Raw genomic sequence first — 13,797 nt, 5'->3', positions numbered from 1 at the left:
ACTACAATATGCTCAAATGTCGTTGTTACAATACCACTACTAATTGACATCAAATTCAATTCGGTTTTATATAAAACACCAATACCACCTCCTCGTGTACCACTTCTTCCATCGTGTCGAGGGTGGTTTAGGAACAGATAACCTGGGGTTTGAATTCCCCAATAATGACATTTTCGTAGTCATACAGCCATGTCTCTGTCAGAAAAAAGACGTCAATGTCATTTTCAGTTGTGTAATCACATAGAAGAGCCGTCTTGTTCCTGACAGACCAGGCGTTCCACAAACATATATCAAGAGTAGTTTCATTGAAATTTGAGACACACTTAATTGTACGCAAGTTATTAAAGTTAGGTTTAGAGTTAATCTGCAGTGATAGTTTAGAATTGTTCCTCCTAGGCGGAAGATGACAGGTATAGGTTGTATTACTTCAGTCCCATTAAAGAACCCAAGATGATGTTGTTTGGCTATCTGCAATCGTCCACGTTGTTTCTTCACGCCGGCTCTACATCCACGATGGGTAGATGGTTTCAGATTTATGTTCAGAGTCTTTATGGTATTCCAAACAGAAACAGGAAGGAAAGGTTCTGATGGTTCATGTCCAGTAGTTGCTCATTGGTATAACATATCTTACTGGGATCATATGGGGAGCAGTGTCTCTATGTTTGCTAGGATTTACTGAGATTTCATTTGTTGGGCCAGGGTTAGGGTTAATATCGCCTGAGCGAAGCAGTTCGGCTTGAAACGTTGATGATGAGTTACTGTACAAGGGGATCCTACGTGCAAGGTATCGGCAATGCACAAGTCCATATCTCCCATTGCAAGGTGTTGATGAGGATTCAATAGAACAAATATAACCATCCTGGTCACTCATGCATGGGCCTAGGCCCAACAACCAAATGAGGCAAGCAGATAGAATCAATGATACCATTTTGCAGCACTATTGTGGTGAAACTATCATTGATCCAATAGTCCATTTAAGCTGTGTAGTTATCAATAGGGATGATGGTAGCTGGTGATGTAATCCACTATAATCCATTGTAATCCACTGTCCATACTTGTTGAGTATAGAGGCCCTGCATGAAATTATCGATTGGCTCCAAACAAAGGATTTGAGCCGATGTCCTTCACCGTAGTTATGGCGGAGTGCAGTCCATTCAATCAAATGTTGTCATCAACCTATTTGATCTTAGTCATGGTAGTGCAGGGTTATGTGTGTGAGTGAACTGTCACGGTAGATTGCAATCATGCTTTTGTTGAATGCATTTGAGTAGTCCGCCATATTTACGGGATGATACGTCACATGCAAGGCCTCTATAGTGAACAAGAGTGTAGTGAACAAGATTGGCCTTCAGGCAAAATTCTGCAGTTTTGCACTATAGGCATACAAAAGCTTAAGTGCACAAAATATTTTTTCACAAACCTGTTGCCAAATTGATCAATTGGAGCAAGAAACCTTGGAAGACTGTCCCTTACATACATATGTAGATTCAATTCAATTCAAATTTGATTTACCCAATAGAAATGTGCTCAAGTAGAACAATGGACTTGAAGCATCTGACTTGGGAACTGTGATGCAGGACAGGAGGATATGGAGAGCTGTCATGGTTTGGGAAATCCATCCGAAATGAGCAAATTAAACAGTAAGCACAGCACTCACTAAGTAAAAGTTGTGTGTGTACACTCGGTTTACTTTTGGGAGCAGATACATAAAAACCAAAAATACATATTTTGTAAAAACAAAATTGACTCTACCTGATCAAGGAAGAGTCAATATTACCTCACAGTGAGAGTATTTTCAACACCATGATGACGGATACTTTACCTGATAATTTGTCATTCATTTTCTCTGTGTACTTTAGTAGTAATGAGTTGCCAAGACGTGACCCTAGAAACAGGAATCCTTCTTCCATCAGACAAAGCTGTAAGGTGTACAAAGGAACATACAATAAATCCATATGCAATTAGCTAGAATAGTTCCATTTGCATTCAATGTAATCAGCACACCTCAAATTAGCCCCCTGTTCTTCTGGCTACTTCTCGCCTGTTAAAGTATCCCTTGCAGTGCTTCTTTTACATGAAATTATGTCAACAAATCAAATTCTAAATTGAACCACATGTCAACCTTTTGATGGATCAAATACTGAATTTATGTTACATATGTGCATCAAGTTACAATGGCTGTTTAATGCCAGTTTTATCTTGAAGTGCAACAAGTACAGAGAGAAATTTGGACTTCACACAGGTTAAAAAAGAGATATCTGAGTGACAAAGATTTAAACATTTATTAAAGTTGTTTAAAACTGTGCATCTGCTGTTAACTACACGCATGACCTGACCATGGCTGTATGGTATAGCACATTGGAAACACAATCAGTATGCAAAAGGTCAACCTAATTATCTCATTTGTGCACAACATACCTTTAAGGTTTTACCGTCGTAACTAAACCTATCGACCAAATTTTTTTAAATTGACATATTTTGTACATTAATATGTGTAGATAATAAATCAGGAAAAAAAACAGGGGGTGCCGGACCTCACTTTTGCGCTACAGCCGTTTTAAAAGAGGTGTACATTTCCAAAAATCTCTGTACACTTCAATGGCAAAATCAGCAATTTGCCCAAAATATACCACCTTTTGCGTTGTATAAAAAATCGTCGAGACAAAAAATTAAAAATTTTATATATGTTATTAAAAAGAAAAAGCTCTGTAAAATCGCGCAAAAAAAAAAATTGGGGGTACGGACCTTGTTTTCGCGTAAATTGACCAAAATAGGTCAAAAAGCATTTTTCTGCGACACCATGCGTAGTTAATTGCGTACATGGATATTTTGAATGCGTACCAACGCGTTGGTATACAAGCGCGATCTGATGCGGATCAGCGTTCGTTTACACATATGGCCACAAAAATGGAATTGTCTGTTTACGCAGGAAAGTTTTCACTGTAAAAAAAAGTTACCTAAGATACTTCTTAGGCTAAGAAGTGTCCATATTAAATAGGAACAATGATGATGATGTCGACTATAAAAGACTTATAAATCAAGCCTTAAAATTCTTAGCCTAATTCTAATTTGGTGTATTTTGGTCACAAATAGGTGTAAGAAAGGCTGCCATTCTGCAAAGATTTTGGGCCAAAGAGTTATTAAGTTACACAAAGTGAGGAATTTTCAGCTTTATGTTCACCTGACTCGAATGACCAAAAAGAGGATTATTTTATTAAACATGTTAAAGCGGCGTTTGACACCATGGTGGAAGTGTTTGACTATAATAGGCCTACAATTATTATAGGCATAGGCCTACTTAGCATGCTTAGTGCCATACCGAGAGGAAAACTTTTTTGGTGTAGAAAAAACGTTTGGCCAATTATGATATCATGATTTAATGTATGACCCTTTTAACGGAATAGTTTTGATGGTGTTGTCTATATCGCATGCATTATGAATTCAGTGCACGTAGTAGGTCTTTACCCAATAACACAAAATGCTTAAAACATTTAAACTTTTAAAACATTTTAAAAATAACAATCAAAAACATTGAACACTTGCTGCAAAACATATTCTAATTTGGGACAATGTTGCCAAAATAATATATGTCTATAATAACATTTTCACAACATGTTTATAATTTTGTTGTGGTGTGTTTCATTATGAAACGTTCTACAAACGTAACCTTTAATAGGCCTATAATAGAGTGCTTACCCAACATTTAGGCCAAAATATTATTAAAACGAATTAACCAATTTAACCAACACTTGTTTAGGCCTAATGTTAAAAAAAATACCCTGATTCTGTGTGGGTAGTCTATAACTTCATACCATCTATTGGACCCTACTGTCGTGGGCCTACTTTGGGGATGGGGTCCAGGTCCGTTATCAGTGGAAGCACGCTGGCATTTGGTTTGTACATGTTGTATTTAATATCATCTTCTCTGTTAATATATTAGAAGCGGCCACTTTTTTTTGCGCTCAGCAGTTATCGCCGGTGCGTAAAAATAGCATTGACACGCACAACACGCATCGTTCTCTGCGATGTCTGCAACGCAACGCCGAGCACGACGCGGAGTACGCACGCGTTGAAAAGAGGCGCAATAGTCAAGTCAAATCGGGTGACGACGGTAAAACCTTAATATACAAAGCAAATGTTGAAAATATGTGTACCATACTCTCAAGTCAGTCATTTGGATGGGGGATATTTATAAATGATGAAGTGATAGTCAAAATTGTGAATTTAAGTAAGTGTATCGGAAGTCAAATATTAGGGGAGGGTTGAATACGACATATATCTTATAAAGGATCTACTGGTACTAATATCACAGTTTTTAAATTTTGAGTGATACCACTAATCTGTCGTAATGAAGATCGCATGAGAGCAATCCAGACTCAAATTAGATTGGAATACAATCAATTGAACTATCTTCCTTTAAACACAGTATAGCTGTCTAGTAGTGTCATTCAATACTTACACATGTAGTTAGAACACTGGCAGCTGCTTTGTCAAAGTGAAAGCCTCTCACGCTACGCATACCATCCACTAATAACGTCAACACATAGCTGAAAATGATCAATACATAAGGCTAGGTTACACAAAATAACTCAGCTGTATTCATTGTATGCCATTTTTTTCTTTTTCCAAATCAGATTTCATTGAGTATTTGTTCAGATTAGACTTAGATTTTACACTTTATACAAGACAGTACTCCCCATTCCAGAAAAATACAGAACTGGTTTTTTTTATTAAAGAAATATTATCCGGTTTTGCCAAATTAAACATAGCTTATTCCTAATCCTTTAGGTAGTCCTAACTGACAATAAAAGTCAAAGTTTAATATTTGGTCAATTTTTGGAAATAAGAGCCAAAAACATGCAATTTTAGGGTGTTTTTCGACCTTTTTCGTATTCTGTGACAATCAGGCCCAAAGACTTAAACAAAGACTGATTTCAAGTTATGCTTTCTAATTTTTGGAAAACACATTTTCCAATCTTTTTCATAACCAATTAACAAAAATAACATATAATATTAAATTTATGAGCTAACTCATAGCCTATAGTCAAGATTTTGAATGCTTAGACTTGTGCCAAGTCTTACAATTTTGTGACTACAATTGTAAGAAAACATGCAATTTTGCCTGTTTTTGGACCATTTTCCCTCAAATTGCAAAACTATTAAAATTTGACTTTTATTGACAGTTAGGACTAACTAAAGGATTAGGATTTAGCTATGTTTCATTTGGCAAAACAGGATAATATTTTTTGAATCCAAAAAAAGTAGTTCTGTATTTTTCTGGAATGGGGAGTAATTCATTGTAATACATGAGGGGCCAAAGTCTCTTATATCTTGGAAGATGTGTATAGATATGCATCACTCTCCATGTTCTGTGTGTGTTGAACTATACTGTATTATCTGTAACCAAGGCCATTCCATATATTGGAATACTTAGGCTTAAGACAGCTACTCAGGTGTCACAGATTTACATGGATTTAATAGCATCTGCTACCTCCATAGCCAGTGTAACTAACCGCATCTCGAGGTGGTCATGGTCATAGCCTCAGGCAAAGCAGCTGTCCAGTACAGAGGTGTTGATACGGCCCATTTTTGATATAAGTTAGGATATTGTAACAAGAATTGGCCCAGGTTTCCACTAGCTCTGTTTTAGAATATTATATTTTAATGGAGATACTATTTTATAGTTTTAAAATGGAATTTTTCAAAACTTTTTAATTTCACTTGAAGAAGCTGTGATGGCATTTTCAATCTATTAAGTTTTGCTCACAGAGCTGTTGAAAGAAGCAAAATACTGATTTACAACACACCATCAATTGGTGTTAATTGTTACCTCTAACAGCATGAAACAATTCTATATGTTTTCATCTACAAGCCAGGCCCTAGCGCTGTCTGAATGTCCCAATGGTTTTCTCTGAAGAAACTATGATCAAAACTCTATGAACTCAGTTTGCACAAAAACCTGTATTTGTGTTCCTCAACAAAATTTATGCATCTGGCAAGCCACCATTTCAATTCCTCTATATTGGCAGATTATCATATAGACAGTAGGCTAGGAGGATTTCAAGGAATTATTCTGGCCAACTCAAGTTGGTGGTGTGGAATTACAACTTACATTTCTCCTCCTTTGAGTGATACCACTAATCTGTCATACGAGATGAAGATCGCATGAGAGCAATCCAGACTCAATTTCACCCCTTCTTGCACCTCTGTAAAATCAAGAGCATCACAGCAAGTGTGAGATAACAAATATATTGTTACTAGTATGCTAAAGCTGTCCTTGTTAATTTTTATGGGATTATTCTATACTACAGCAATGCTTATAGACCTTATTCCCATAATGTCACTTAATCCATATTGGGTTTGAAGTAATAGCAAGTGTTACACACATTCCGTAAAACCCCGTCTACAAGCATATAGTGTGCTTCTGATGAAAGCTACATTAATCCAGTCGCCATTATGGAGTTTGAGCAAATAAATTACGGATCCAAGCATATACAAACAAGTATTATTTTAAGACCGATCAATTGTATTGGTACATGTATATTAACGCTTGCTTCGAATTAATTAAGCTTTTATAAAAAAAACACTATATATGCTTGTAGACGGGGTTTTACGGTATGCACTCATTGTTACAAATAAACTATACACTTGTATTGCTTGTTTTCATTTCAGTTTAACAACATCATAATTAAAACCTCAACCGACTATTGAAAATCATGATTATGATATGTTTGATTCTATATTTGCGGCCCAGCAACTGATTATGCAATATGACCTTTCAAATTTCCTGTCTTGCCTGTATTAGCATTATGTTCCCCTTGGAGTTTGACCTGGTATAAAACCCCATGCCATGTCACATGTGCTTTGGTCTAGCTCTAGTCTCCCAACACATCAGCATCCTTGGTGACCACCTCCACCATTTTGCATTTCCATTACATGCTACACTGGGACTTTTTATAATAAATATCATGTTGATCAACAAATATCACAGTGTCATTTTGTAATTCTTCAAGTTCACTCCAAGTTCAGTGTTATCATCATAATTTTCATCTACATGTAAAGCCCAACTTTCAAAGTTTTAATTAAGCAAAAGTTCATAATTAATGGCAGCGATACTTACTCATTGGAAACGATGTACTTCTGTCTGTAATTGAATTGAGTGAGACACCAAATGGAGGTACACTCTGGTTAAGATATAGGAGTGAGTTGACAGCCATGATAAGAACACCACCTAAAATACAAAGGGTTACATTAGGTCTATTCTACAAGTATCATACATCACATATGTGACCTGCCACCATGAAATGAATGTAAAGTCACAAGTTGGTAGTTTAGAAATGCCCTGGCTACTGTGTAGGTGGTCTTTGTTTCCTTTGTGAATGGCCTATTCACAAAGGATAAACAGACATACTGTCACGGAGGTATAAGTGTGTTAGTGTTATAGACCTGACGGGGAAGTTCTCTTTTGGTCTCTCGCCTCTTAAACCCAGGGTCGTGGGTTCGAATCCCTGCAGGACCGGAAGTGGCTCGAGGAGGCGCAGGATATTTCAGTGAGGGGTTTGTGACATAAATGGTGGCAGCGGTGGTCCCTGGTGTTAACACCAGGGGGGATCCACCCATCGGAAAGGGTTAGGCGAGTATTCCTTGTAGCAAGGACGACCAGTCTGGCCGAGTATGCCTTGTATCAAGGACGACCAGTTTAAACAGAGGAAGTAAGGCGCAAGGACGTGCCTTATGAGGAGGGGGAGCATGTCACAGAGGTATAAGTGCGCTAGTGTTATAGACCTGACGGGGAAGTCCTCTTTTGGTCTATATGCTAGCGCGCTCACCTCTTAAACCCAGGGTTGTGGGTTCGAGTCCCGGCAGGACCGGAAGTGGCTCGAGGAGGCGCAGGATATTTCAGTGAGGGGTTTGTGACAATACTTCTGACTTCTCGAAACTACCAACTTGCGACTTTATCCTCATTTCATTGTGGCAGGTCACTTATCTACCCTTGATCGTGTCACATATGCGTAATCCTATCAGGTTGTTACAAAAAATCAAAATGTTGAATCACAAAAAGTTGCGGCCTGATTCCTGTTCATTCCTGACAGTACAATCATATGGCAGATTACTTTGTGACCAGATGCATCATTCCAGTCATTAGTACTCACCAATAGGTTTGGGAACATGCATAACTTGAGTACAGTCATACGGCAGATTACTTTGTGACCAGATGCATCATTCCAGTCATTAGTACTCACCAATAGGTTTGGGAACATGCATAACTTGAGTACAGTCATACGGCAGATTACTTTGTGACCAGATGCATCATTCCAGTCATTAGTACTCACCAATAGGTTTGGGAACAGGCATAACTTGAGTACAGTCATACGGCAGATTACTTTGTGACCAGATGCATCATTCCAGTCATTAGTACTCACCAATAGGTTTGGGAACAGGCATAACTTGAGTACAGTCATACGGCAGATTACTTTGTGACCAGATGAGTCATTCCAGTCATTAGTACTCACCAATAGGTTTGGGTACAGGCATAACTTGAGTACAGTCATACGGCAGATTACTTTGTGACCAGATAATTGGGTGTACTTTCTGGGCCATATTCAGTGACAATGCTACAATTGCACAGGTGTCATGCCGCACTGCTATACGCCTATTTAAAGCAAAAAAGAAGAAAAAGACATTATTCACAGGAGCCTGCTTGTAGTTATGAACCTCACACAATCCCAATACAGCATATTTACTACTAATATAACCTCTTTAGTATGTACTGTAGAGCACAATTTTTTTGCAGCATAAAATGTTCACTATTTGAAGTGAACTATCATTTTCCCAGCATGTATTTTTTGTGAAATTGATACATTTTCTTTAAGGCCTATTAGCAAAAGAAATATTTGTAAGCATGAAAATAAATGCATATTTTTGTGACTTGCAAAATTCCCAACATTTTCATGCATATGTACATTTGGTGTATGTATTCTTACCCAGGCCATGTTCGTAGTGGTTCATAGAGAATCAACAGTGTAGGCTCATAATAACCATGAAGGAATTTGAAGTCGATCACATTCATGATTTTTTCGTCCATCTCTGTCAAATTGATCATATAACTGGGCATCAGGGCTGACCTGGAGCTGGATCAAAATATGAACATGATACTAGATTAGCTTACTACCATCAGTACAAATTACAAAACACAATAGACAAAAAGCAAGAAAAACAATTGAGACCTTGATACTAAAACCAGTGCTGTACGGTGCAAAAACTGATTGAGGAGCCAATGGCTCCTAACTTTATAAATTTAGGCGCCCAAATTTTGCTCCCAGGTAAAAAATCTGAGGTGCCAACGTAAACTGAACAGCCACGTGTGTTGAATGTTCATAGCTGCTGTACTTTGATCTACATATTCCCATTGAACGCTACATACTTCATACGCAGCATGTACAGTGTAGGCCTATATGTTTTCCAGGAAGTCCCCATTGAGACATGATGATAAATGCATATTCATAGCATACATTCGTACTCTTGAATGCTACATTACATACATGTTTTGTTTTTGGCGATTCAAAGCTTCAGCAGTTGGTCGCCATTGGCGCCAGGGATTGAATATTTAGTCGCCATCAGCAAAAATCTAGTCGCCAATGCGCCTAAAATGGTCGCACCGTACAGCACTGACTAAAACAATTCCATTTATACGAATAGAACTATATAATAGTAAATGAACGTTACTTGCAAAATACTGACATTTATAGTAAAGGGGAAAAGAAATAAACAAAAACATGTATGTTGTAATTGTCTTCCCAAACTGTCCCTGTATCTCTCCCTCCCTCATATCACCTCTCGTTTACTTGGGTTCCCAATAAGCGACATCAGCATTACAAAGTGCTAAAGCATTGTGGGAAGGCAGCAGTTTTGGGACGCTTTGGTTTTGCCAGTTCAAGTGTTTTTCTTTGTTGATTATTGTTCTACAGGTGGTGTAACATGAGATTCCAAGGGGTGTAAAATTGTCACACTGGGCAATATGAGATATCCAAGGTCAAGGTTTATATAGGGGTCAAAATATTAGAAATCGGCCCAATTTTGACCAAACCTATGTCAAATCACTCCTCTTGTCATAAATATTCAGAAAACAATAGTTTGCAGCCGGACTATTACAAGCACATTACATAAGAAGTGGACATTTTTGTGAGATAAAATTTTTCGTGCTTTTAACAATTTTGAATATATTTGCAACTTGTTATTTTTGTGGTGGCTGCATTGACCATGAAATTAAACGTTCTATTTACCTGCTAAATAGGCTATCGCTTTCATCTATAGACACTTCTCGTTTGAAAGGCAATACTACTAATCTTGAACCGTATACCAACATCACAGCGCAGCGATTTTCTGGGTCCACTTGTACAACAGGGATGTGGTTGTTCACTGTATACAGCTGAAAAACAAACAAAGTCAATATTTTTATGCAGAAGTGAAAATTCAAACGATTCATGATTGATAGACACGCAAAACAACAGATTTCCCAAACAAGGCCTGCCAGATTATCCTTAATATGTTTTCCAATTGAGAGTGAACCCTATATAGCTGTAACTGTTCATATAAAAATAACATTGGCCTGCTAAAAATATGCAATTGAATCATTGTGACACAAATCACATTTTTGACATTTGGGAAACCTTTTTTTGGGGGGAACGATTTTTGATTGTTTCTCGCATATTTGGAGAGTCCCTGGAAATAGAGCCAAGTTTTTGAATCGGTAATGGTTGATCACTTCATATCTTTTAAAGATTTAAGAAATGCATACATAATCAATGTTTTTTGCAGGGAATTACACATTTTTTATATATAATCAAGGTGCTTTTCTTGGGCCTCCAAAGTCACTTATTACTAGCAGGCAAATATTATATTGGGTTATTCTTACATTTCTTGTTTAAGTCGCAAGAGCTTGACCTTATGTGCAATGACTGCTGCTGAATGGAGCAAATATGGTACATTCCCCACAATTGTTCATTGTTATAACTGCAGCATGGACCAGGTCTTTGACTATACACATAGGCTTTTGTAGCATTCATGAAGACCACAGCGGGGTGTGATGATACATAATAAAAATAATACACTACAGAGCAAAGAATGATAGCAAAGACAAGTTATGGGAACAGATATGTTTTCAAATTCTTCTTAAATATATGAGAAGATGTTGCAGAATGAAGAGTTGCTGGAAGTTTGTTCCATAACTTTGGAGCAGTGAAGTAAAAAGACCTGTCAGCAGCGGATTGAAGTTTCCTGGAGTGAATGGTATGTTCCACAAACCGGTTAGTATCTACAGACGAGCGCAGTTCAGTGCGGGAAGGTATATATGTAATTGTTCGAAGCCAGATATGGAGGAGGTATGTTATTCACAGACTTTGGTGCAAGAGGTCCCCAGTTCCATTCCTGGTACAGGCTGTATCAAAATGATTGGTACCCATCAGTTTTTGGTGTTACTGACAAACCTACTTCTTCAATATGCAACAATGGATCATCTTGAAATACCCCAGATTTATAGTTTAATGACCTTTTATAGCATTTATCTACAAATAATGTTGCTCCTATGTTGCATTTTGATGTGGTACTCATAATCAGTGCAAACTGATGGGTACCAATCATTTTAACACAGCCTGTAGAGACAAATAAATAAACAAACACAAAATGCAAACAAAAACATGTGACATACCTTTAATTCTTCCTGTTCAAAATAGTGCATGGATAATGTCTTCAAATCATGAGTTCCTGGATCATACTCCACAATGGAAATCTGTAACAAAAAATTGATCAACATTATACTATAAAATGAAGGACAACAGGGAAGCCTTACACAGCACAAAATAAACATAGTTTATTGATACACTCTATCCACATTTTCTGCCATTTTAATACACATTTTTGGTTAGACAACTTTTTTTTCCAACTGAAATACCATCCCCTGCCATGTTACAAATGTGGTCCTATATATGGTACTTTTGAATGTGACTTGTAGGGGTCAAGTGCAATTTTAAGGTATTTCTAAATGACATTATGGACTGCCATTGGTTGGATCTCCAGTCCTTGGTTAGAATCTGTCCTCATTTGGAGCCCATTACAGATGTACACATATTTGCAAACACACACACTCATAGCCATAGTCATAGCCATCCTAATAATCCCATGGGCACTACATTGAACTATGTTGATTGATTGAGCCAATCAGAGGTATGATAAGAATAGTCAGTATGGCTCTGAAGGGTATGAAACTTAACCCTAACCAAACCCAACATCAAAAACCTCAATTCACAAAGCATCTGCAAGCGCAGGTGTCCCATGTGATGCAATTGCGTCATCATGCAAACAGTCATATGTCACAGAAAGCTTGGCCGCCCAAGGTAGACCGCGTCTCTAGCACTCAAGGAGTCCATGGTTTAAAACCGCACCAGAGAAAAAAAGTTTTCTCTTGTACTTCTTTGTTTCTTCATTCCTTCTTTCCTTCCCCCTTGCCAAAATAGGCCTGGGTGTTAGGGTTAAAATTGCTCGGAGATCTACAAGCTCTATTTTGAATGGTTCCTCTGATGATTGTAATTAACCAATCAGGGGTTCTGTAAGAAAGGCAGTAGCACACATACATATGTACGGTTAACCTACCAATCATTGTGTGAGATATTCAATGTAATGCAATCAAGTGACAAAACAAACAAACAAACAAACAGACTGAGATATATACCTTAGCTTCTTGGAAACTCATCAGCAATGCATCTCTGCCTGTCCCAGACAGAGGAGCTATCTGCAATGACATCACATTACCAAACAGACGAAAGCTGCCCACTTGCTCCAATTTCTCTTTCTTGATTTTTCCATCTAAAAGTACATGAAAAATTTTGACAAAATATTTAAGTAAGCTGATTCGAAATAATAAACATGTGAGCATTGATTTGAGCAACAATTTGAAAATTATCAAATAGAAAACATTGGTATTTAAGAAAATAAATTAGTTGAATGTTGATAAATTGATTTTGAGGAATGAAAATGACAAAATTTTTTAATCAAACAAAAACAAACAATGAAACAAACATGAAAATGCTCCGATTTGGATGAAAGAGGCATACGTTTGCACTTTGTAGGATCTTTCATTACTACTAATGTAATGCAGCAAAATAGGTCTAAGGTAAATAAGCCTAAATTTGAGCAAGTTTGAAATTTTGACACTATGTAAAGTTTGAAGACCTTTTCCTGCCCAAAGCTACTTCGGTTCATTTGCTATCATGCATGTTTGTGTATCCCCATGATGTCAGCTATCGCTGGTAGCAGTGCAGTGACCCCAAGTGGTACCAAACCCCCCTATTTCACCCACTACATGTACATCCCTCTATATTCGTCTCAGTTTTCGCAACATGAAATCTATGGAATTTTTACTTTGTTTTTTCTCACATATTTATTTACAACATTCAAGTAACAATAATTTGTATGACATACCTGTAGGCTTGTCTCCACCCTTTTTAGCTGGCTGCAAATACAAAAGACAAACAAATTGGTAAAGCAGTTTACCATTTAGGAGACACAATATTAAATCTGATATACATTGTACCAATGGACATATGAAAAACAGTATGTAAGAAAATGTGCATTGAAGTTTTTGAAGTGATTATAAAATATTACAATACAGTAAAACCTCATTATAACGAAAATGGATACAAGAAAAACCCTGTTATTAAGAAGTATTTTTCCAGAACCAAGATACAAAATTCTTTTGTTATTTATTGTTTTTACAACCCTGGTATAACGAAATTTGGATAT

General features: G+C 37.2%; 1 protein-coding gene across 4 annotated transcripts in view; it reads right to left on the bottom strand.

Moving 5' to 3' along the window:
• LOC140136337 (cleavage and polyadenylation specificity factor subunit 1-like) overlaps positions 1 to 13,797 on the bottom strand; it is a 68,934-nt gene that overhangs the window by 48,848 nt on the left and 6,289 nt on the right. For 2 of the 4 annotated variants that reach the window (XM_072158064.1, XM_072158065.1), the window contains exons 3-12: positions 13,477 to 13,507; positions 12,728 to 12,861; positions 11,708 to 11,788; positions 10,284 to 10,429; positions 8,985 to 9,131; positions 8,514 to 8,653; positions 7,121 to 7,231; positions 6,113 to 6,206; positions 4,460 to 4,547; positions 1,823 to 1,919 (exon numbers count right to left, since the gene is read on the bottom strand). In XM_072158064.1, the coding sequence (XP_072014165.1) occupies positions 1,823 to 1,919; positions 4,460 to 4,547; positions 6,113 to 6,206; positions 7,121 to 7,231; positions 8,514 to 8,653; positions 8,985 to 9,131; positions 10,284 to 10,429; positions 11,708 to 11,788; positions 12,728 to 12,861; positions 13,477 to 13,507 (1,069 nt within the window). Of the gene's footprint in view, positions 1 to 1,822; positions 1,920 to 4,459; positions 4,548 to 6,112; positions 6,207 to 7,120; positions 7,232 to 8,153; positions 8,232 to 8,333; positions 8,416 to 8,513; positions 8,654 to 8,984; positions 9,132 to 10,283; positions 10,430 to 11,707; positions 11,789 to 12,727; positions 12,862 to 13,476; positions 13,508 to 13,797 lie in introns of those variants that run through there. The other 2 variants (XM_072158066.1, XM_072158067.1) reach the window with 2 other exon arrangements.

Source organism: Amphiura filiformis, chromosome 16 (genome assembly GCF_039555335.1).
Source record: "Amphiura filiformis chromosome 16, Afil_fr2py, whole genome shotgun sequence".
Classification (NCBI taxonomy): Eukaryota; Metazoa; Echinodermata; class Ophiuroidea; order Amphilepidida; family Amphiuridae; genus Amphiura; species Amphiura filiformis.
Note: the sequence above shows the minus strand (reverse complement) of the source record. Positions and strands in the feature narration are given on the sequence as shown.